The 26,453-nt window shown below is 39.0% G+C and overlaps 1 protein-coding gene and 1 long non-coding RNA gene across 2 annotated transcripts in view; one reads left to right on the forward strand and one right to left on the reverse strand.

The window, feature by feature from the left end:
- The window catches only part of VPS41 (VPS41 subunit of HOPS complex), a 191,050-nt gene extending 175,890 nt beyond the window's left edge, over nucleotides 1–15,160 (reverse strand). Inside the window, exon 1 of the mRNA XM_026674835.2 lies at nucleotides 15,086–15,160. Coding sequence (XP_026530620.2) covers nucleotides 15,086–15,160 — 75 coding nt within the window. The remainder of the gene's footprint in view (nucleotides 1–15,085) is intronic.
- The window catches only part of LOC148128916 (uncharacterized), a 67,416-nt gene that overhangs the window by 10,835 nt on the left and 30,128 nt on the right, over nucleotides 1–26,453 (forward strand). The window lies entirely within an intron of this gene.

Genomic DNA, 26,453 nt, shown 5'->3' on the forward strand with positions numbered 1-26,453 from the left:
ATGTGTTGAGAAAAAAAGATGCATATTAACTGCCAAAGATTTGAGAAGAATCAAACGTGAAGCTACCAGGAATCCATTATCTTCAGCTGCTTCATATTCCAGAACTGCAACCTACCTGAAGTACCCAGAAGTACAAGATGTTCAGTGCTTAGAGCAGGGGTGGGCAAACTACGGCCCACGGGCCACATCCGGCCCGTTGGTCTGTCCAATCCGGCCCGCCCCTGAAAAAAAAATCACTGGGCGTGGCGTATTGCCCTGTGCCGCGTGGCCCCCAAAGCTGCAAAACAGTGCGGAGCGCTCTCGGGGTAGGAAAGAAAAGAACTTTGCAAAGGCCTCGGCTGGGAGTTTGAAATCACCTTCAAGTGCGACCTCTCCGAAGGTGAGTCCCCACCGATCCCCCTTTTTTTCCGGGGCTTCCAGGCTTAAACTTTGCAAAGGCAAAGTTTGCAGGCTGGAGCGTCTTCCCGCCGAGGAGCGGGCGGGCGGGCTACTTAAACTTTGCTCGGGCGGCACTTTAAAAGCCTGCTCCCAGCACCCGAGCAACTTCCCAGCAACTTTCGGCTTCCTTTTTCCTCGCGGGCGCCGCGCTGGCCCCGAGCCGCGCGGGGCGGAGGGGAACCCGGCGCCGCCGGTCGCCTCCTCCAAGCAGCCCGCCCACCCGCCGGGCGTGAACCCTTCCGCTCCTCGGCGGGAAGACGCCCCGCCTGCAAACTTTGCCTGTGCAAAGTTTAAGCCTGAAGCCCCAGAAACCCGAGCAACTTCCCAGCAACTTGCGGCTTCCGTTTTCCTCGCGGGCACTCACACCTGGCCCCAAGCCGCGCGGCGGAGGGAAGCCCGGCGGGCTGGTGGGCTGCTTGGAGGAGGCTCCGGCTTCCCTCCGCCAGGCGCGAGCACCTGCGAGTTAAAAGGAAGCCAAAAGTTGCTGGGAAGTTGCTCGGGTTTCCGGGCTTCCAGGCTTAAACTTTGCAAAGAAAAAGTTTGCAGGCTGGAGCGTCTTCCCGCCAAGGAGCGGGAAGGGTTCCGCCCGGCGGGCGGGCGGGCTGCTTAAACTTTGCTCGGGCGGCACTTTAAAAGCCTGCTCCCAGCACCCGAGCAACTTCCCAGCAACTTTCGGCTTCCTTTTAACTCGCGGGCGCTCGCGCCTGGCCCCGAGCCGCGTGGCGGAGGGAAGCCCAGCAGGCAGGCGGGCTGCTTGGAGGAGGCGACCCGGCGGTGCTCCGGCAGCAGCAACAAGCAGTTCCGCCCGGGCTCCGCTCAGGTGTCCGGCTGGGGCTGTCAGGAGTTGCTACGCCGGCGCAACTCACAGGGCTCAGTCCCGCGTTGCCTTGGGAAGGAAAAGGCAAAACCAGGAGCCGCTGAGCCTGAGCCTCCGGTGCCGCTGCTCCCGTTGCAAAGCACCGCCGCGGCTCTTCCTTTTGCCTTTCCCTTCCCGAGGCAACGCAGGACTGGAGCCGCGCGAGCCGCGCCGGCGGTAGCAACTCCTGACTCAGGGGGCCTCCGAGGGGAGGGGAAGGAGGAGAAGGGGGAAGGGGGGCGATTCCCAAAAATCTTGTGCTGACCCGGCCCGTCTGTCAAATTTTAAAAGTCAATGCGCCCCGAGCCAAAGTTTGCCCACCCTGGCTTAGAGACATGGCCAATGTAAGGAAGGCTGAAACCCAACCATCACTAAACAAGACACATAGGTTGAAATGGCAAGACTGGGCCAAGAAATATCTGAAGACAGATTTTTCAAAGGCTTTATAGATTGATGTATGAGAGTGACTCTTGACAGACCAGATGGATGGGCCCATAGCTAGATCAGTAACAGGCAGAGCTCCACTTCAACTCAGACGCCAGAAAGGTGGAGGTGGGATACTGGAACTGGTTGGTATTATTAAAGATGAACTAGTGGGACCTTTTGGGGTTGAAGATGGAAGATTGATTCAAAATCAATTCCCAACCTACTGCCAGTTTTTAGAAGACACTTTCTACAAGTAGTGGTACAGGAAAATGTCTGCATCTTTCAAGACGACCATGATTTATGCAGGACAATGCTCCATCGCATGCATCAAAGTACTCCACTGTATGGCTAACCAGTAAAGGCCTTAATGATGAAAAAATAATGACATGGCCGCCTTCCTCACCTGACCTACACCCTACTGAGAACTTGTGGGCCCTTCTTAAATGGGAGATTTATGGTGAAAGAAAACAGTACACCTCTCTAAACAGTATCTGGGAGATTGTGGTTGCCCCAGGGGTGGGATTCAAATTTCTTAACAACCAGTTCTGTGGGTGTGGCCTAATTTGTGGGTGTGGCCTGGTGGTCATGTGACTGGGTGGGCGTCGTTTGTATGTAAATATTATAAATGTTTATGTAAATATTGATTTTTTTATTAAAAAAAGAACAACTTTTACCCAAAAGCAGGCAAAGCAGGCAGGCAGATTGAATTTTTCACAGAATCATAGATTCACTTAGAGATCTATCTATCTGCAATCGGCTATCTGAGTCTGTCACATAAAATTTGCTTGCAAGAAAACTCATAAAATTTGTTAGCAAGCAAACTCACAAAATTAACTCACAACACACCATGAATGTAAACATTGAATTTTTTTATTTAAAAAAAGGAGCAATCCCAAAGCAGGCAGGCAGATTGAGTTGCTCACAGAATCACAGATTAATTTAGAGATCTATCTATCTGCAATTGGCTACCTGAGTCTTCACTGAAAGTCTTCAGTCCTAAGGAAGGTTCGGCTCTGCTTTTAGATTAGCTAGAAAGCAGGAAATCCAAGGATTTCCTGCTTTCTAGCTAATCTAAATCTCCTAGCAGAGCAGAACAGCTAATGGTTGGGGGAGGAAAAATAGCAACTTACCAAACCAGGCAAGTTGGATGGCTTGGATACCAGATAAGGAGTGAGTGGGCAGGGAGGGGAGCCAGTGGAGCGATTTGCTGATTCTCCGAACTGGGGACAATCATGTGTGCAGTGTTTGCAAGAAATCATCAGCTGTGTTGCCTGGACAACTGACAAGTGCTGCGCTTGGTGTGCAGTGTTTGAAAATCCTCTTGTTTCCTGCTTTTTCAACTTCAGCTGTGCTGCGCAAAGCAGCTGAGGAGGGAAAAGCAGGGAATAAAGGACAGCCTAGAGCCCGGGCAGGCGGGGGGGCAAACACCAAACTGGTTCGGTGTCAGCTGCTCTTCACAGCTACAGGTTCTATAGAACCGGGGCGAACCAGTAGCATCCCACCCGATTGCCCCTGCATAAAAGTTGGTTGTCAATAGATCAAGAAACTGACAGACTCCATGAATGGAAGATTTATGACTATTACTGAAAAGAAGAGTGGCTATATTGGTCAATGATTTTTTTTGTGTGTGAAATGTCAGAAATGTTTATTTGTACATTTTGAGTGGTTTGTTTATTATTCTCACTTTAACAAATACAAATAAATGAGTGAGATGGGCAATTTTTAATTTAGTTGCATAATTCTGCACACCAATAGTCGCCTAATAATTGTGTGCACATAGATATTTTCCTTAGAAAGCCAAAACCTCACTTTTACTTTCTTAAATGTTCAAGTTTGACATTTGATTGACCAAGAGCACTGTAGTTGTTCAATAGTAAAACTAATCCTCCAAAATACAACTTGCCTAATAATTGTGCACAGACTATATATGTTACCTAGAATATATAGAGCAGCATCAGAGAATTACATTGCTGCTTATTTGCCTATTTCAGATAGTATACAATTATCCTGCTGTTTTCAGAATCATAGAAGCATCCCTACCACAGCAGCTTTGAGCAATTATTCAAATTTTGCAAAGGAAATTTTTGCTTTTAATCCTCAGATATTTACTAAATTACTACAGATATTGGTACTATGTGACATATTAACATCAAGGTCTTGAGGTATTTAATTCTGCCCCTTTGATTCACACATCAAGTATAATTTCATAATAAAAGTCAAAGTGAGGGGATTGCTTTTTCCATCAAAATGTCTTCTATTCACAGGACATCTCGACAAAGGTCCTCCAGATGCCAGACAATCAATTAGCACAAACGCCAAGCAAATGCTACAGTCCCAGAAAAAAATAGACAGACTTCCCAAGGAGTAGAAAGATACTTTCTACATTTGGCAGCTTTTAATATTTTATGCTGGTCATCAGAAAGAGATAATTTGAATACTCAGTATAGTAATACAATAAATAACCCCTCCTCTATTTTGTGTTCTACACATGCAGTGTTCAATGTAGAATTACAATGTAGATATACGAGCTAAAAACAAGTATCAAAGAAGCCAGTTGATATATAAATGCATTTTGAACTATAATCCCCCCAAATTAGCACGTTAGTTACAACTAAATTTTAATCAAAAAGTTATGCCATTCATTATAAAATTGGCTCTATTTCTGTCATTCGTTATAAAAATCTTTTTAAATGTTTTGCTTTTATGGTTTATATAGGGAAATCTTTTTTCTTTACAGTAGAATGTAGATTCTACAGGATCTCTTTCAAAGCTTAAGGAATTTAAAGTTACTCAAAAGGAACTCAGAAAGCAAGTAAAATGAAAACTGACATTATTCTTGGTCTTACAGTGCTCAAATCATCAACAAAAGGTTTACTTTTAAAATATCTCTCTCAGAAAGTAATGTATCTTACTGTGGCAATCAAACACACAAAAGAAATTGAGTCTACTCTTGAAAATCTCTCACCTGTCCAAGTAACAAAATCTGCTGATACCACACTTACTTCAAGAGGTCAGCAAAATGAAGATTTACTTAACTTATTTATAGTTATCAATAGCAATAAAAAGTTGCATCTAATATGCTGACACTGAATTTAAGCATTTTAACAGCAGCACACAATAGAAATAAAGATTTCATAAGAGAAAGTATTAGAAACCTTATGAGGTAACATTTTGACAATAAGATGAATAGTTGCAGCATAGTCTGGCTATAATTGCTACATCATAGGACTATATTTATGCCACCAAGTGAATTTGCAACAATTAACCTATGCCAAAATTTATGTGGTAGTCATTTTTTAAAAATAAGAATGCTCCATCATTATGAAATTTAAAGTTCAGGCTTATCAGGTACAAGATGGTGAAGGAATCACAATTACAATATATTCCAAAAGATGTTTCATAGATTCTTTATAAACATCATGATTTATACACTAACTTTGCAGGATGGGTGGGGCAAATTAATTCTAGCTATGTAATGAATCTGAATGTTATTTCTTCATCCAACTAACTTGGTGTCTTGAATTTTATCTGCCTTATTTCAGTAAGTTTTACACAGACTATTGCCACTACTGGATTCTCTTAAATTATTTACAGGGAGGAGGAGGGGGAGAAAATGAAAAAAATCCAGAACTGTACTGAACTTGTAAACTATTTAGAAAGTTGAATATCCAAAAGCAGCTTCCATCACTTATGTAGGCCCAAGTTTAGTATTAAATCGTGGTCCCTTCAAAGTCTTGGAAGATCTACCAATTCTCATGCAATTTAAATTATTTTACTTCAAATTACTTCTGGTCAGTGGTCGGATTTGAAATTTTTTACTACCGGTTCTGTGGGCATGGCTTGATGGGCATGGCAGGGGAAGGTTACTGCAAAATCCCATTCCCTCCCCACCCCAGTAACCTGCTTGTTTTCTCCATTCTCCTGTGCAGGGCAACAAAAGAAGACCCAGTAATCAGCTGGGACTCAAGAGGCAGAGAATAGATGGGGGCGGGGACAGTCAGAGGTGGTATTTGCCGGTTCTCCGAACTACTCAAAATTTCCACTACCAGTTCTCCAGAATTGGTCAGAACCTGCTGAATACCACCTCTGCTTCTGGTATGTAACTCTTAAACATTCTCTCTGGATTCAGGTCTGGTTATAGGATAGAAACAACATTGGTCATTGATTAATTGATTTGTTATGACTTGATAGAATGAATAAGACACCAAAACACCCTCCCCAAGTTGTTAGACCTCTCAGAAATGGTGCTTGCTTTCTCCAGTATTGTTGTACATGTCCTACAAATGTTAGGAGTGAGGCACAAACTTCTGCAGTAGTTCCACTCTTACTTGAGGTAGCAATAATCCATCTGAAAGTTATGAAGGTGATATAATTGAGCCCATAATACTTCAGTGTGAGTTTCACGTATTCATTGATTTGGCGTAAATATGAAGACCCACAATTGTATATCAACATCCCAGGCCATGTTAATAATTGTGTAAAAGGCTTGAACTGTGTTAAAGTATGGATAATGTAAGGAACTGGTGATTACAAAGAAATTCTAGCAAGATGAAAATATTTTCATCTGTAAATGTTTATGGATTATGGACTACCTAGAAGTATTTGCATTATTGTAAGCTTATTTTCAAAATTCTGTTATTTTTTAATCAAAATATCTATGGATAATCTGAAAGATGCAATGTTTATAAAATGTAAATCTATCCCAAATAAGCAGCAGTAAATTACAGTATCAAAATAAATCAATTACCTAAAGTTATTAATACTAGCTAAGAATTTGAAATTGGCTGAAGCAGCCAAGACACCCATGTCGGGCTGTCAAAGCATACTTGTGACAGCCTGCTTGTGAACTATGCCCACATTTAGTTTCAAGCTGAGAAAAGTTCTTAAAGTAATTACTATACAACATTTGGTTTATGGTGACTACTCTGCTTCTGTTAATGTTTTCTTTAAAAATGCAGGTTTTCCCACCTACAATTATAGATTTTCTTCAAAGAATTAATAAAAATGTCAGTATCAAAATCTAACCTCTCAGTGTCAATCCAGTCTCTGCCCCAACAAAACCTAATGACCACTAACAGCACACATTCTATAAGAATACCTTTTCTACTTTATGTCAAGCTAAATACTTGCCAACACACAAATACAGAATAACTGACCAATAAGGTCCCTAGGTGATATTTTAATTTCACACACTTATGACTGATAAAATATAACGTCAATATTATTTTTGCAAATCCAGTAAATTAATTTAATTTAATTTAATTTAAATTAAAACCAACAAGAATTTGATTAACTAAATTGAGATTATAATCATCAAGTTGAAATTGCATTTTAGCTAATGAAATTCTTGGTGCTCTAGTTTTTCCCAAATAAATTTCCTAAATATCATTTCAACTGAGAGTCTTTATATGAAACTAATGTTGGAATGCCTCTCTAAACACAAGGCACAATATTTACTTTGTCTTATTTAATGGAATTTTAATCAATCTATTAACATTGAAATCAATTCTTTGTAAAAGTTTCAACATGCTTATTTCCAATAATTAAAAATATTTAATATAATTAGTAGAAATAGAGCATTGGTCTTACCTGAAGCACATCTTCTAGTTGTACGGGAGGAGAATCTAAAGTGTGGGCTGTCTCCTGCTTCCTTGCTTAAAGACGGAATCAATCAAAGTTTAGTCCAGCCCCCTTTCCACTACGCATGCCCAGTTTTTGATGAAGGCTGATGATTGACTTAGAGAGTTCTTGGTGCTCTTTCTTGGCCGTTCCATGCTTGGGACTAACTATCTAAGGGTGGGATTTGGATTCTCCTCCCGTACAACTAGAAGATGCATTTCAGGTAAGACCAACGCTCTTTCTCAGTTGTACGGGTCGGAGAATCCAAAGCGTGGGACGTACCCAAGCTAATTGTCCTGAGGGTGGGCCAACTCCTTACCCCGAGCCCCCATCTCTGTGTGAACTCTTTGTAGCACCCTTCTTCCAAAGGATGCTTCCGCTGATGCAAATTTATCCAGTTTATAATTTCTGATGAATGGAGATGACGATGACCACATTGCTGCGCTACAGATCTCTTCAATCGAGGCCTGTTTGTCCATGCCGCTGATGTGGCTGCACTCCTGGTTGAATGTGCCATTATATTACCCGGCAATTGCAATGATTGGCTTTCATAAGCTTTTGTGATACATGTCTTGATCCATCTGCCTATGGTTGATGGTGAAACCCTTTGTCCCAATGAATTCGGTCTAAATGAAACGAATAATGCTTCCGTTTTTCTAATAGGCCTTGTTCTCTTAATATAAATGCATATAGCTCTCCTAACATCCAAGGAGTGCCACTTCCTTTCTAGGCTATGCTTCCGCTCTGGGCAGAAGTCTGGTAGTACTAACTCTTGTGCTCTATGGAACGTAGAATTGATCTTTGGGATAAAGGTCAGGTCTAATCTTAATACTACCCTATTCGGGTGAACTAAACAGAGATCCTCCCTCACAGATAATGCTGCTAACTTCTTCTGGCTGACGTAATGGCTATTAGGAAGGCCACCTTATGGGTGAGTGAAGGTAGTCCTACTGACCTCAGCGGTTCAAAGGGCTCAGTCATGAGCGCCCTTAGCACCCTTATCAAGTCCCAAGTAGGGTACCTGTGTATCACTGGTGGCTTTAGATTGGTTGCTTCTGTGATGAACGTGCGGATTAGGGGGTGTCGTGAGAGGGACTCTGAGGTCCCGCAACCCAACACTGAAGCTATCGCTGCTACCTTCCTCCTTAAGGTGTTAGGGGTTAAACCCTTCTCCAGGCCTTCCTGGAAAAAATCGAGCACTTGAGTAACTAACACTGTGGTTGGATCTATTTGTTTCTTGGAACACCAGGTTCCAAATGCTCTCCAAATAACATCATAAATTCTGTTGGTTGATGGTCTCCTGGATGCCTGGAGAGTCTGTATTACCTTGTCTGAGCACTCTAAATGTTTTACCGTGGTCCTCTTAAGTGCCATATGGTTAGTTGCAGCCATTGTGGCTCTGGGTGTCATATGGCTCCCTGACTCAGTTCTACCTTGTCTGGGTTAATTCTCCATGGTCTGGATACCGACAGATCTACCAGATCCGTGTACCAAGACCTCCTGGGAGTTGTGCATTTGCTGGCATCACAAACAGGTCCAGGACTGCTCTCCCGAATTTGTGCAACAGTTCCCTCAACAGGTCCTGGTGTAGGCGCCACTCTGAGTGGTCGACCATTGTTCTGCTGAGCCAATCTGCCTGAATGTTTTCCACTTCCAGTATGTGTTCCGCCCTGATCGATAGAAGGTGCGTCTCTGCCCAGCGGCACAATTGCTCTGCTTCTTGCATGAGTGCTAGGGAGAACCCCCCTGCCTGTTGATATGAGCCTTGGCAGTCACGTTGTCTGTCAGGATCAACATGTGCTGTCCCACTATCACTGACCTGAAGGCCCTTAGAGCCAGGTGAGATGTCCTGAGCTCCAACCAGTTGATGTTGTTCTTGAGGTCTGACTGAGACCACTGACCCTGTATAATCTGGCTCTGAGAGTGGGCTCCCCAGCCTACTAAACTTGCATCTGTTTTGATAGTCAGTCGGGTGGGTTCCTTGAACCCACATCCCCTCGTCACTGTGGGTGATCTCCACCACTGGAGTGACTGCTTCACTCTGGGGGGGACTCGTACCTTGGTTCCTGTATTGCCCTTGCCTGCTCTCTGGTAAGGTAATAGGAATCACTGCAAAGTCCTTGCATGCAGCCTGGCCCAAGGTACTATCGAGATGCACGATATCATCTTCCCGAATATTTGTGACAGCAAGTCCAGTGTCACTCCCAGGGCTGTGCTCACTTGGTTTATTGATGACCTTATGCTGTCCTGCCTTTACTGTGACAAGTAAACCTTGCAGGAGTTGGTGTCTATTACAGCTCCTAAGTGTTGTAAACGCCTTGTTGGTTCTAAGTGGCTCTTTTCGAAATTCACCAAAAAGACATGCTCTTGTAACATCTGTATTATGGTTTCTAGATTGCTCTTTGCTCTTAGAGTCGATGTTGACTGTATTAATATGTTGTCCAAATAGCATTGGACCCGTATGGGCTTTGTCCTGAATAAGGCTGCTACCGCTGCCAGAACTTGGTGAAAGTCCTCGGTGCTTAGAACCGGCTGAACGGTAGAGCTCTGTACTGGTAGTGTCTCCCTGCGTAACAAAACCGCAGGAATTTCCGATGCCTCCCGGTAAAAGGTATGTGTAGGTAAGCATCTGTGAGGTTTACTGATGTCAGGACATCCCCTTCCCGGATGCTCCCTAGTATAGCTTGCAGGGATTGCATCTTGAATTTCCTGTACACTATGTTCCTGTTTAGTAATTTGAGATCCAAAATTGGTCTCCACCCCCCGATGCCTTCCACACAACAAATAGGTTTGAATAGAACCCTTGTCCCTGTTCGTTCTCCGGTAACACTTGTACCACCTGTATGTCCAGCAGTTGTTCAACTGCTGTTTCCATAATTACCTTTTTGGTTCTGTCCCTTGGCGTCGGGCATCTTCTGAATGAGTTCAGGGTATGAAGATGAATGCTAGAACTAGGCCTTTTCTTAATGTGTCTAGGACCTACTTGTCTGTTGTTGTTGTCTCCTATTGGTCGGTGAATAGGCCCAGTCTCCCATGGGCGCGTTGTTCCAGCCGTCACTTAGTACGCCAGAAGGTCCTGCTGGTCAAACTCCTGAAAGGGTGCCTTCCCTGGGACCGTTGTCCACCCCTATCTCTGAATCCTGACCTGTCTGGCAGTAGGGAACTGTGTGTACTGTCTCTGTGGGTCCTGGGAGTGGTTGAAGCCACCCCCGAGATAGGAAAGGGCTGTTGCCATGTATAAGGTGAAGATCGCCTATCTGCCTGACCAAATTTCCTCGGTAAGACCTTCCTCTTATCTTTGGTTTCTATCAATAATGGCTCAATGGCCTCCCCGAAAAGTTTGTCCCCTTTAACTGGAGCGGATGCCAGTTTCCATTTATGTTTCAGACCCGCCTGCCAGTGGCAGTGTCAAACAAGTTGCCTTGCAGCCACTGAAGCTGCGATAGCCTTTGTTGCGTACTTGACCCCATTAAGTGTGGCGTCTGCTATGAACTCTGTTGCAGCAGTTATTTTGTTCAAATCCCGTTGCAATTGAAGATCACCAGGTGGCATCCTTTCCTACATCTGCTCAAGCCATATCAGGACTGCTCTACTGAAAAATGATGCCGTGGATGTTGCCTTTACCGACCATGCCACAGCCTGGTGTACTTTTTGTAGGGTCTGTTCCATTTTCTTATCCTCCCCTTTTAGACCATCCTCAGCTTCTTTAGCCAGCACTGTAGCCGACGTGGAGGCTGCCACAGGGCTGTCTATCGTGGGAACTGGAATTAGGTCTGCTAGTTCCGCATTATAAAATCTCCTCTCATTCCCCACTGGCATGGGGAAAATAACTGGTCTGTCCCACTGTCCTTCCATCACCTCCCTGAACAATTCAGGTGAAGGTATGGATTCACTTTCAACCTTGGTTCTAGCAAAAAATCTATCTTTGGGATCAGATGGTTCTTAGACCCTTCTGTCCCTGTGATTTTCCTCAGACCTGTTGCTATCTTAGGCTTCCCCAGCAGCATCTTAAACAGCTGGTGATGAAATAGACCTGTGAACATTGGGGTCTCTGCTTCATTTGCCTCTTCATCTGAAAAGGCTGACTCCTTATATTCTTCCTATCCTGATACAGAGGCCTCACTGTGAGTGTCTGATCTACTGGAACTGTCTCCCTGGAACCCTAGTTCCTCCCTTACTCCTCCTGCCCGAGTAGGATGATGAGCATCCTGCCTCCTCTCATTATGTATCAGGCTGGGTCTGTTACCCTGACTGTCTCTGAATTTTGCCATCATTTCTTTCATCATGGCCCTCATTTCCTCTTTAAAGGACTGTTTCCTGGCTCCCGTTGCTATGGGAAAAAAAGCTAACCTCTGTTGAAAACCTCCTTCTCTTGGGGGAGGGCTCTTCATTGCATGCCCAAGAGCATTGTCTTTCTGATTCACTCATTCCTTCGTCCACACAAAGAGCAGGCTGAAAAGACTGCTTTTCAGCGCCCTCTAGTGTTGTGCTCTTTTCCTGATACTTCGTTGTCATTGGCTTGCCTATTGGAGTGCTGGAATTTCCATTCTTCCCTGCCTCCTTTTCAGCCCTTGAGAAGCACTTCTCAATGGCCTTTTGTCTCCTTAATGCCCCCCCTCCCTCTCCCTCCCTCTCTCTCTCTCTCTCTCTCTCTCTCTTCTGCCTTGGACACCCTGCTGAGATGCCTTTCTGAAGGTCTCCCAGCCTCTCTGGGTTCCTTTGTTTTTTGCTCTCTGATTGGGCTGGGGGCAGGAAATTCCTATTCCTCTGGACCTGCCTCCGTTTCAGAAAATTCAGCAATAATATTTCCTTTGGCTCTTCCCGACAGCTTCGCCCGTTAATGAGTATGCTCAGACCAGCCTGAGTATGGACTCTAGCCTCCCTTTCTCCTGGGTAGGCTTGTGTGGCTGTTTTGGGAACTCGCTCAGCCTGAATTTGCTCCTATTAAAGAGAGTGCCGGAGACTTTGTGTGGCTCCTGGCTTTTTTAAAAAGCTATGGGAAGGCCGAGTGATTGTTAATTAGCCCTCTTTCTCTGCTAGCCAATCGAGAACCCGCCCGCTCTTACTGAGGCTGCTGCCACTTGTTCTTTTAAACACAAAGCATCTATGTGGGGCTTTCCCGTCTTGGAATGAGGTCCCAGCTCTTTTGTTTACTCATAGTTTGCTGACTTTCACTCTTTCTCTTTCTCTCTTTTTTCTTGAAGAATCCAAAGCGTTAATCCTATATTTTCTATCTTTCTTTCTGAGCACTCTCTCCTCGTGTCCTCTTTGCATGAAGACGGAGTCAAAACCTGGGCATGCACAGTGGAAAGGGGGCTGGACTAAACTTTGATTGATTCCGTCTTTAAGCAAGGAAGCAGGAGACAGCCATGCTTTGGATTCTCTGACCCGTACAACTGAGAACATTGATTCAAGCTGGGTTTTTATAGTAGAGCCTAAAGAATGTAAACAAGATTTATCTCAATTAATCTTACAACCAGTATAATTTCCAAAGTGTTATATTACCAATATAAAATTAGGAAACAATATAGAAGGTTTTAACATGCACTAAAATATCATAACCATAATACTGAACTATAAGTTTTTTGCAAATCAGTGATTTCTCTATGTTCAATAGGTTTCGTGCTTAGAATATTTTTATATTTTGTTTGTTTCTTAAATTTGGAGAGCACTTTTTGCCTTTTTGGATTTCTTGATTCTGTTTAGGTTTTTTTAATAATTTAATGTCTTTGAATTTTATTATTGTTTTCATTGTTTATCTTTGGAATGTTATAACAAAAGGGGAATAAGAAAAAGAAAGGGGGAAATGAATTTGAAATTCTAATAATTCAAATATTAGTGGTGATTGTACTCAGCAGAGCTCAAGATATCACAGAGATGCTATTTAAAAGTTTTAAATGTTAATGAATTTATTTTTAAAATATAGATGCTTTAAACTGCTTTTAGGTGTCTAGCATTTCCAAAATTATATTTGTGGATAATTTTAATCCTTTGGACTTGTAAATAAAGGACCGTCTCCCCCCACCCTCTCTCTCTCTCTCTCTCTCTCACACACACACACACACACTTAAGCGTCCAGCTCTTTTTTCTGATTTCAGCTTCTACAAATGGAAACTCCTTTTCCTGCCATTATCGTTTCATCCTCAAATGAAATATAGCAAACAACAAGCAGCAGTCAACTGTGATACCTTTCATTCTGCCTCTATTTTATATTCAATTTCCAATTTTGAAAAATTATACCTTAAATATCTTAAATATATTTTTTAGGATTTTGAAGAGCTGACATAAAAAAAAATCAGAGAAACACAGCTTTATTAGTTTTTTATGATCAAGCCAAAATAAAAAGAACATAATCTAAATCTAGATAGTACTGAATTTTCTGGAGAAGAATATCACTAATCATTTTAAAAGATTGATTATATATTACACCAAACTGTAGTATTCTTTGTGGAATCAAAGTATTCTGAAAAAGCAAATGATATATTCACAGATTTCCAGTTTGGGTTCATTATTATCAAATTATCAAGTGCTGGCCTTTTACATAAACAAAATATACACTGAAGTTTAATAAATGAGTACAATCTAATTTCTATTCTGGCATTCAAAAGTTTACATCTACCATCCAGATGTAGACACACATTTTTTTTCACAATATAGATCTAACAAATCTGTTTATGAGAACTAATAAAACAAATAATGCAATTTTGAACAGAAAAATAACCAGAAACAAATGTACAAAGCAAATGTAACAAATATAAAATCCAGTTCAGCAGTCAACGAAATGAACTCTGAAACATTCTTGCTCCTCCGCAATAAAGTAAAAGAGAGCAAGTTAATTTTCAGCTTATAAACTTTATTGATCCGTTGCAAATTTTTGAGCATTTGATTAAAATTATGACAATTCCTTACTTAACATAATTAAGTATGATGTGCAAAACCAGGCACTGTAGTTTGTAAACTATAGTTTATAGGTTGACATATTGTCTTGACCTGTTACTTATAAATGAATTCAACAAATGGTTAAACAAGATTTGATTTAATGCAAAGACTAAATCTGGACATTTACTGTTTAGGTTATGCAATATTACAAAATGTGCTTTAAACACATGGGGTTGTGAACAAAAAACCTACCTAAACGTCTTAAAGCAACTGTATATTTTCCTAGAAGTGCATGCACTTGTCTTAAGGTGTTGCACTATATTCAAATTCCTTTCAAGCCTTTGGAGATTGAATTTGAAGACTGCAGAGCCCATAATTTAAGATTGTCGCAACTAAAGTTCATAAAAGCAGTCCACTAAAGTTGAGGAAACTGTTATCCAAAAACCTTAATACTTTTATAGTTGAATTTATATATTGAGGAATCACTGTCATAGAGCAAGTTAATTAATTATTGTATTACTATGGTATCCTCCAATCCGAAACGAAAACGTGCATGATTTTCACTTAATACTTCCTTTAAACTCTTAATACTTTCTTTAAACTCTTCCCCATCATATGAACAAACGAATATTTTATCTTCTCAAAATTCCCCGTTTTCATCTTTTCTACATTAGGGTCCTCCCGATGTATACAGTAATAGCAGTTTCCTCTTATCGTCTGCTCACTCAGCGATCCCGCTGGATTTCAGCAAAGTCAGAAATGTACAAAAGCCCCCATCTCCAAAGTTTCCGTTTTATAATTATTTTTCGAAACTCTGAAGGATTCTCCAGTTTATAATAACTAGTTTGCTGCACGTATAAGTTTTACCTTTTCCGCAGTTTCCGCCATAACGATACGTGAGACAATCACGTGAGAATGCCGGAAGTAGACGTCATTTGGCATGCTGGGTAATGTAATTCCTTTTCTCTGCTTTTACGTCTCCGCTTTCCCAAGGGTTAGAATTTCTAGAGATATATTTTTCGAATTTTCTTTTGTGTATTTAGGGCTGTGAAAATAATAAGTAAAATATAAGTCAGAACGTAAGTAGAATGACATCACACATGTATTTGAAAAAACAAAGTGGTTAAATACTATGTTTTTGTGTCGAAAGAAACGAAACAAAACAGTGGATTCATCAGAAACAGCGAAGTGATCAATTAAAAAAACCAATCACTTTTCTTGCTCCTTGCCTTCTAAACACATAGAATTGCGTTTTCCACCCTGAAACTTTACGGAACCGAAACTCCCCAAATGTCTAAATCAACAGGTTAATCTGGGAATTGAAATCCCAATATATATGGACAGCAGAAGAAGGAAGGAAAATGTGATTTATATTTCACAGGAGGGCAATTGCCCCCCCCCCTTAAAATTTTTACTTTTTATACTATTAATAAGGACCAAACTGCTATATACATTCAGATAATTAACCAAATACATATTCAATCATCAATGAATCCATTTGATCTGGTGGTATTTGCATTATATACTAAACCAAAAAATGTTTGGCTAGTTTCTGGGATGAACCCAGCTTGAATCTTGTTTTTTTCACTGCTATTATTTACTATTTGAATGGCACCATTCTGTATATTTTGATCTGCCAAGAGGACTGTGCTGAATTTTTAAAATACTTTTACAATATGAGGAAAGTAAGACGATTCAATACAAGCTTTGATCTCTTGTTTTGCTAATGTTTCTCTGGCAATCACAACAGAAAGGATTAGTGCTGTTTGCTCTTTGATTCCGTAATACAGATTGTAATCCATTCATTCCAATCCTGTTGATAGAAAGAAAAGTTGTTCTATATGTGTAATAACAAATTTAACTGGTCAGTAGGAAATATTTTGTACTAATAACCTACTCTAGTCCATCGATCTCAACGGATATTTTCAGCTTCCACTAATTTATATTCAGTAAAAGGGAGACTTTTCCTTTTCTTGGGAACAACTTTCTTTGTGGATCTTCTCTTACTGCTTAGAATTTCTTTTTAAAGTACAGCCAGAATCAGCCTTCTGCAATTTAAATCCCGTATTCTGGGATTCTGTAGTCTTGGCTAAGTGAAAACTAGTTTTGCCCTTTCCTGATGTGATATCCTTTCTGATATTTGAAGAATATTGTTGTACCGCTCACTGTTTTTTGACTGTGCCTTCAAATTGATGTCAGCTGATAGTGATCAGACAACTTTGTCTTTTACAACCTCATATATTTTTTATTTTTCCATGAGATACAGGATGTATTCTAATATAACCTGAAAAAGAATTGTATCATGCTATTTTTACAGTTCCTATTATGTCTTTCCAACATATGCACTGTGAACACACTATGTAAATTTGTCCCTACAGTATCAGTAAGCACATATATTATATATCATAGAAAATATTAGCACAAATAATATCTGTAACTTTGTAAAATAAAAATTGTTTTACTTACTTATCTGTATGTTTCTCTAATCCCCACCAAAAAAAGGTGCCAGGCTTTGAACTACATGTCAGCAATGAACAATCCTGCACCTCACATTTGCTGAGACTCTATGTATAAATGAGACACAGTATCCTCCCCTCAGTGTGAATGTGAGGTCCCATGTCAAACTGTAGTTTACATCATGACTGGCTATAAGCTGAAAGGCATATACTGGTCCAATATCCAATTTTTTAAATTTAAACAATGCTGTACTTCAGTGATTAGATGGCCTAGACATTGATATTTGAACACAGATCTTCTTGACATTTGTATTTTATTGAGTTCTATTAATCTAGTTGAAATGTTTCTTACATTGAGTCAAAGAAGTAAATATTTTCCCTAATTTGGCTGTACTAACAATTGTTCATGTTGTTTTTTGATATGTACTTCTTGTAGACAAATTATATCAAATTTTAATTTCTCTAATTTATGAAAGGTTTTCCTTCTTTTAACAGCTGAATTGAGTCCATTTATATTCATTGTAATCAATTTTTTTTCTTCCATGATTATGCTTTATATTTAGGTCTAACAGCTCTCGTGGATCTCACTTCACGCTGTTCTTTACTATCCACCTGTCCACCTACTGCACCTTCCTCTTTTTCAGTCTCCAATTGTTCCTCTTGAAACTCAATTAATGAGACCTCTTTCTCTGCCTCTTCTTCTCTCCTTCCAAAAAATTCTGCGTGGAAAAGTTCTGCTTTCTCAATTGAATCAATTCTATGTCTCTGTTCTTGCCACGTAAACATTAATCCTTCTGGAATGAGCCATCTATAATTCACTTCCTTTTTCAATAGTATTTTGGTCAGGAATCGATATTCTCTTCTCATCTCTCTCACTCTTCTGGGTATTTGTTTTAAAATCACAATCTCTTTGCCTTTGTATTTCAATGTCTTCTCTCTTACAGCTTGTAATATTTGTGTTTTGATGGATTTTTTAGTAAATCTGATATGGACTTCCCTTGGTAATTTATTTCTCATCGCATATCTTGTAAAAACTCGATATACCTCATCTACTCCATCCATCATCTTTTCCTCTGTAGTTTCCAAAGCATCCGCCAAAATTTCTATCATTATCGCAGCCAAATTTTGTCCTTTTCATTCTTCTATATTTTGAAATCTGAGATAGAATTCTGACCTCTCCATCTCCCACCTCAACATCCTACTTTTATCTTGTTCAACCACGGTTAATCTGCTATCAATATTTCCAATCTTCTCCTCTCTTTGTTTACCTTCTTCCTCAATTTTTTGGAATCTCTCATCATACTTCACCATCATTTGTTGAATATTTTCCACTTTTTCATCAGTCTTCTCTGTTCTTTGTTCAATAGTGTCTGTTTTTATCTTGAGATCTTGGATTCCTTGCATAATCATCTGTAAAGTCACTTTTTCTTGTTCTTTATCTTGCTTCAACATTGTCTGAATTAAACGTTGTCCTCCAGCTGGTGGGGAGGCAGAGGTAGAAGTAGAAACGCCAGAAGATATGGGATTCCTGCTCATTTTGATGCTTCAAAACCTTCAAATTCTTTTTAGCTTTTAATCCAACTGGTAGAATAGCCAATTATAATCCAAAATGGAAAAATCCAATAATAAAAAGCCCGATGACAAAAAGGAAAAAGGAGAAAAAGAAGAAGAAAAATCTTCAGGTTCTTCTAGACCCTAATCCAATTATGAAGTAGTCCACAATAAAAAATGAAAAATAGAAAGAAGAAAAAAGCCCAAAAATAATAATAATAATTAGGAAGAAAAAAAAGAAAGAAAAGGAAAAAAAGAAAAAAATTCCTTCAGGTTCTTCACACCTTAATCCAATTGGGAAATCTCAATAATAAAAAAGAAAAGGCAGAGTGGTCCAAAAATATAAATGGAAAAAGCAAAAAAAAAAATCCCAGTAAAAAGAAGGAGAAGAAAAGAAAAATAAAGAAAAAATTCTGAGGCTTCCCCTTTAAAATAAAAAGCAAAAATAAAAATATTACTAGAATTAAAATTTATAGAGAGGCTGGTGAGTAGGGGTACACAACTGAAAAAAGATAAGAAAACACACTGCACTTTATTTATTTGTCCAAGGCTCTTATGACTCTCTTCTCCACAAGCTTCAAGGCCAAGCCTCAAATGTTGAAATGTTGATAAGGGTCCAGGAAAGCACCTGTAATAATATTCTGCTGTGCTCTCCCTCTATCTTATCAAATTGAAATGTCCTTGAGAAGTAGTCTTTTCAAAGTTCTTCTCCAATTCAAATAAAATATTTTCAAGCCTCTAGTTGGCAGTGTTACAAATTAACATTATATATATATATATACATATACATATATATATATATGTATATACATATATATACATATATACATATATATACATATATATACATATATACATATATACATATATACATATATACATATATACATATATACATATATACATATATACATATATACATATATATACATATATATATATATATATACATATATACATATATACATATATATATACATATATATATATATATATATATATATATATATATATATATATATATATATATATATATATATATATATATATATATATATATATATATATATATATATATATATATATATATATAGAAAAAGAAAAAAAAATAGCCAAAGGGAGCCTCTATCCTAAAAAAAAATCAAAAAGGAGCATAAGAATATATATAAGAGAAAATTCAGTCCGGTTAACTACAAAGTTGCGCTGAAGTCCCCCCCAAAAAAGTAAGGAAAAGAAAAAAAAATCCAAGCCTCAATTTGACATCCCTTTAAAAAACGCCGCTCATACAGTTTTGTCAAAAAAAAAAATCTCACAGATTTCTTCTTATATTCAGAGTGTCCTTTCAAAACTCAGCACATTAACAAAAAAAAGAGAAGTTTCTCACCCAGCCGACACACTTTCACTTTCAGCTTCTTCCTTTCCGGAGCTGTCCCGACTTCAGCAGCAATGGAGGCTGCCTCTCCGCCGCCAGCAAAAGGACTTCTCCCGGATCAAACCAGGGACTTTGCGATGTCCCTGGGATCCAGGGAATGTGCCCTTCATGGTCACCGTCTCTACGGGACGGTTTAGGTCCGTTAGGACCGACCAGGGGTGAAAATATCAGCTGCGATCTCGGAGCCCCGAGATTGCAGCTGTATCGCTGAGACGAAGCTCCGCCTTCCCAATCTAGTTGAAATGTTAATTTATATTTCTAGTCCATGTGTGATATGCCATATGCTAAATAAATAAATACATGCTAATTATCATCTTCACTTTGTTTATAGTATTCTACACAAAAAAAAATTATTCTGGAAGTACATTTTGACAATCTACATCAAACATTTCTCTATCCCAACACTTCTTTATTAGATGGAAAGCTAAATATTTCCCTTCACATATCTGGCAAAAGACAAAATCAACATTTTACTGAGAAAATATGAATATGTTTTGACCAAAATCATTCATTAACATGAATTCATTAACATGAATAGCAATGTCATCAATGATTTTCAAGGGCAAATAACATAAGGAAAAGCCCAAATTTGCAAGGATAAAGTCAGGAAAGCCAAGGCCCAGAATGAACTAAGACTTGCAACAAATGCAAATAATGATAACAACAACATTATAAAAACAACAGAAACAAGGGCAGAATATAAGGAAAAACAGTTGGATGACAGATTAAATGAATGGAAAACCAGAGCTTTGCATGGACAGCACTTGAAAAACATTGAAGGAAAATGTAATAACAATTTGACATGGGCATGGCTTAAGAGAGGAACCATCAAGAAAGAAACGGAAGATTTAATACTTGCTGCTTAAAAACAAGTATAAACTAATGCCGTGAAAGCAAAGATACAAAAATCCATTGACAATCCAAACTGCTGACTTTCCAAGGACAAAGTTCAAACTGTTTCACACTTAATATGTGAGTGCAGCAAAATCGCGCAAACTTTCTACAAAGCTAGACATGATCGAGTTGCTAAATTAATCTACTGGTCATTGTGTAAAAAATACACCCTACCTATATCTGAAAAGTCATGGGAACATAAAGTGGAAAAAGTTGTCAAAAATGAGATGGTGAAGATCTTGTGGGACTTTCAAATATAGATGGATCATCATTTGGAACACAACACACCAGATATTATGGTTGTTAAGGGCCGAAGCATACAATTTATTGATATCGTTGTACCAGGAGACACCAGAGTCTAAGAAAAAGAACTGGAAAAAAATCATGAAATATTGCAACCTGGCCATCGAAACTACATAGTTATGGATGAAACATGTAACAATGATATCCATTGTCATTGGGGCACTTGGTACCATGTCCAAGAATTTTACAAAACAGATCAAGAAATTGCAGCTTCCTATAACAACACCAGCAGAATTGCAAAAAAACTGCTACTTGGAATATCATATATTTTAAGAAGATACTTGATTGATACCTAGTTGAGTTTCATGTTTAATGAATAAAAGAGATAATGATGATGATGATGATGATGATGATACTAAATTATGATAAAAAGAAATGATTAATTCACTAATGAGAGATGGTAGCAAGAAGTGACAAGCAGCAGTTCTGCTTAATCCCTTCTGTCACCTGTCTTTATGCAAAAGGACAAAATAGACCAAACTACCAAAAGCAGCACCATGAGAGACAACCTAATTGCTTTGAACAAAGAAGAAGCAGATTTGTGAGTATCTAGAAATGAACAAAGTGATTACTATGTGGATATTGTGGATATAGTATACTTAGATGTCAGTAAGGTATTTAATAAAGTAGATCATAGCCTACTTCTTGGTAAAGACAGAAAAATGCAGGGTAGATAGTCCCCCCACCAGATGGATTTGCAATTGGCTGATCCACCTTCATTCAGTGTTGATCCTCAATTGAACAACATCTACCCTGTTTCTCCAACAATATGGCCTCCCCCAATAGGAAGTCCCAGCATGTTTTATAGGCATGAAATGAAATTAAGCCCCTCCCCCCCAAATTAAGGCCTATATTAAAACATGCGAAATGGGGGGGGAATGGGGGGGGGCTTGCCATTAGGAAGTACTTTTGTTGCATACCTGGATATGGTGCTGCCTGCATTGACCCCGATATGAAGTGTCCCACCAATGCTGAGGTCAACATCCAAGCCATCGCTGCCTGCCCGCCCGAAGATGCAAGGGGGGGAATTAAGTCACCCCTGAAAAGATGACCTAGCCATTTTTTCGGGGCTCAAAAAAAAATAAGACCCGGCCTTATTATATGAGAAACAGAGTATATAGAAGGAAGTAAGCAGTGTGGTACCTCAAATTTCTGACTTAGGCCCTTAGCCACATATGAAGTGCTCTTCAACATCTTCATATGTGATCTAGATGAAAAAAATTGAAGCGATGCTCATCCAATTTACAGAAGATATTAAGCTGGGGGGAATTGCTAATACACATAGCCCTTGACTGACAACCATTCACTTAGTGACCATTCAAAGTAACAATGACACTAAAATAAGTGATTTATGACCAGGAGTGGGATCCTACCTGTTCAGACGGGTTCTATAGAACCGGTTGTTATGATTCTGTGCAGTTTGGAGAACTGGCAAATCGCACCACTGGCTGGCCCCGCCACTCCCCACCCACTACTCCCTGCCCAGTCACTCCTTATCTTGCATGCACACCATCCAACTTGCCTGTGTTATGCCTTTGCCTAATTTTTGGTAAGTTGCTATTTTTCCTCCCTCCCCCCCCCGGCCCGGGTGCTCAGCTTTTCTAACTATCAGCTGTGCCACATGATTTAGATTACCTAGAAAGCAGGAAATCATCGGATTTCTTGCTTCTAGCTAATCTAAATCGCTGTTGTACTGCTTTGCCTTCACCCAGGAGTCTTCCCTAAGGGCCAACCAGGGGTGGAATTCAGGGGGTGGGGGGGAGAAGTGGCCTGAGAGCAGAGCTGAACCTTCCTTAGGACTGAAGCTTCTATTTTTCAGTGCAGACTCAGGCAGCAGATTGCAGAAAGGTAGATCTGTGAGTGACTCTGATTCTGTGAGCAACTCAATCTGCCTGCCTGCTTTGCCTCATTTTGGGTAAAAGTTGCTCTTTTTTATAAAAAATTCAATATTTACATAAATATTTACAATATTTACATACAAGCATGCCCACCCAGTCATGTGACCACCAAGCCACACCCAGTCAACAACCCACACCCACCCAGTCACATGATCACCAAGCCACACCCACAAATTAGGCCAGGCGCACAGAACTGGTTGTTAAGAAATTTGAATCCCACCCCTGCTTGTGACCATTTTCATGTGATCAATTCAGATACTTGGCAACTGGTACGTATTTATGACAGTTGTAATGCCCCAGGGTCATATTATCACATTTTGGGATCTTCTGAGAGGCAAGGTTGTTAACAATTTAACAACTGCAGTGATTCACTTAACAACTATGGCAAGAAAGATCATAACATGGGGGAAAACTCACTTAACAAATGTCTCGCTTAGCAACATTAACTTTGGGCTCAGTTGTGGTCATAAGTCAAGGACTACCTATACTTTGGAAGACTCAAGATTCAGAAGGATCTTGATAGGTTTAAGCATTGGGTCCAATCCAAAAAGATGCAGTTCATTGGTGATAAAAGTAAGGTTCTGCAATTAAGCAGGAATAGGCAATACCTGCCTCAACACTAGTATCTGTGAAAGGGATCTAGGTTTCCTAATGAACCACCATTTACATATGAGCCAGCAATGTGTTGCAGCTGCCCAAAAAGCCAATGCTGCATCAACAGAAGGATAGTATCAAGATCACAAGAAGTGATAGTATTTTTTTTGAATAAAGTTTTATTTGGGTTTTCACAAAACATAATACAAATAAAATATCTTTTTTTGAGAACAATATGATCCTGGGTTATCATTTCTCCATACAGACATAAACTCGGTTACGTATCCATCTTTATATTCTATTCCATATCTTATAAATATTTTAACATTTTCAATTATATATTATTTCCTAAGTTTCAATTTCTAATCATTATATTTATACTTTAGTCTGTCCTGTTTCAATTTCATATTTTCTTTTCTCATAAAACAAGTTTTTCCCTGTAGTTACTAACTGGAGTATAACACCTTTGTATCTTAATTTTTATCCATTCAAATCTTATTTAAAATTGGATTTATGCCTTTACAATTATAACACTCAATATCTAACATCTATTTTATAACACATAACTCTTGTCAATCAGATTCTGCTTGGTACATTCCCTTAAAAATACACACTAAGTTCTTAAAAAGAATATATATATATATATATATATATATATATATATATATATATATGTATGTATGTATGTATGTATGTATGTATGTATGTATGTATGTATGTATAACACAATAGTAAATAAAATACTTATTTTTTTCAATTAAGTTTTATAATTCATTAAGGAGAATTAAAATATTTCCGTCTTTTCCTGCTTTTATTCCCGTTCTCTCTTTATTTCATTTAATTATTAACAAACATTCCATTACTTAGTAGTATCAGTTGACATTCACTTTAATCATCTGTATTTAATATTTTCTGGCTCATTACTGTTTTTAATTAAACAATATAGTCAATAATATATTCAAATTCATCCTGTCAACTGATATTAATTCCATTAAAAGTCTTTTCATATTTCTTTTCCATTATATTTTTATAAATCATAGAAAGCAGTTAAAATATTCTCATCCTTTCCTATTTTCATTCTCTTATTCATTTATTAAGAAACATTCCATTACATAACAATGCCAATTATATCTGTCACTTTAATCATCTATATTTTACATTTTCTAACTCTTTACTATTTCTAATGTAATGCTATCTCGTGTACCTTTGTAGAATCCTCTCTTTCAGTTAAATTTTTAACCATTATCTCTATGTCTTTTAAGTAGGCTTAAACCTTTAATCCTTGTACATTTTCCCTGCTTCTTTATATCCTGTTTCTGTCCTTTATAACTTCTTATCCTTTCCATCTTCCCCCTTTTCTTCTCCCTCCCCTTTTTGTCCCCCTTTCTCTCTGATTCTCCCTTCTGTAGTCCTCTCTTCTGCTTCTTCCTAATGTTATAATTACTTTTCAAACTACTTTTCTTTTTGGTTGTTTTTTCAGGTCTTAAGTTTTTAACTCCTTTCCCCTCCTTTCCCTTTTTTACCCCACTTAAAGTTATTTTATCATTAAAGATGGCTTCTTCTTTGTCCCACCCTTCTTGTTCTACGGGTGTTTCTTGTTGTTTTTCTTTTTCTTTAGATAAAGTTTTTTATTTTTAAACAAACATACACATACAAAAAATCCAAAGCTGTTTCTTATTGCTTCTTTTTTCACTTTCTCTTTCCGGGGGCTCTGTTATCTTGTAACAAAGTTTCAGCTACAATGTATCTTTTAGGACTCTTGTTGAAATTCCACTGTTAATTCTCTTTACTTCCAGGTGGTCTCCTCCATTTTTCCAGATCCCATCCTTTTTTCCCCTCTGCTTTCCTTCTTTTGTAAGTTTTAAAATATCCAAAAGTCTTTATTATCCCTTTGACACTTAATTTTCAGCTTAAAATTGCCTATTAATGTCAAAGTGGATCAATATCAATTTCTTGTTTGGATCTCTTCTTCTTAACATTCAAAGTCAATTAAGACTATCAATGTGAGAGAAAACCCCCCCAAGTCTTTTCCCTTTCCCCTTCTCCTTCACCACTTAAAGTTCTTCTTTAGGAATAATATTAATGTTTATAGTTCAAATTTCAGGGTACCTTACATAGATGTTTTCTCAGTTCATCCTGGTCAGTCAAAACTTTCTCCTTTTAACTTTCTCCTGCACAATCTTGTCCGGTCGGGTTTTTCTTTGAGGTGGCCATTTCTGACCACCGCTGCAACTGCCTTTGGGAAAGGGTGTAATGGCCAGCTGAGGAGGAGAGATGCGGCTCTCCTCAACCCCGCTGGCGGTCTCCCTCTTCTTCACCTCCTCTACAGGGTGGCTTCAGCCCCAAATCCAAACGGCTCGGGGCACTCCAGCGGTAAGCACGGATCGAAACTGCACACAATCGCGGATTTCAGTCCGTCGCCGAAGAAGCCCAAACCGGAAGTTCATGATAGTATTTTATACTGCACTACTGAAGTCACACTTGGAGTATTGCAGTTCTGGTTGCCACAATAGCAAAAAGATGCTGAAACCCTAGAAAAAGTGTAAAGAGCAGATGGGATGATGCAATATTTTATGATGGCTAGAAATGCTTTACACGCCATAAAGCACCTGTTCCAAAACCATTGTGACTATGAATGTTGTTAAATGGCCAACTGTAAGTTGAAGATTATGTGTATGAAGAGAACTCCGAATTAAGGAAGGGAACAGAATATTAACTGAGCAATTTGCCAAATTTTCAGAAAAACTCTATAAGTTTTTAGTGAAGCTTATTCTTCCAGGTAAATTTCTATATGATTATGGTCTTATCACCTGTTCATAACTATAGATAGTCCTTATTTATCAATTGTAGTTGGTACTGAGAACACTGTTCCTAAGCAACATTATCATAAAGTAAAACGTGTTTATGTGACCAAGAGTTCGTAATTTCCTGCTGTGGTCACTAAGCAAATCATTGTGAGTTGTTAAATGAGATGTTATGTGACCATAACTTGCCACTCTAGATAGCTTTTCCATTGACTTTGTTTGTTGGAATCTGGCTGTGAAGGTCACAAATGGTGATCATATATGACCATGGGATTGTGTGACTGTTGTAAATGGATGTGGTTG

This window comes from Notechis scutatus, chromosome Z (genome assembly GCF_049901735.1).
Source record: "Notechis scutatus isolate UNSWTSFEM ecotype Mainland chromosome Z, rNotScu1.2, whole genome shotgun sequence".
Taxonomy (NCBI): Eukaryota; Metazoa; Chordata; class Lepidosauria; order Squamata; family Elapidae; genus Notechis; species Notechis scutatus.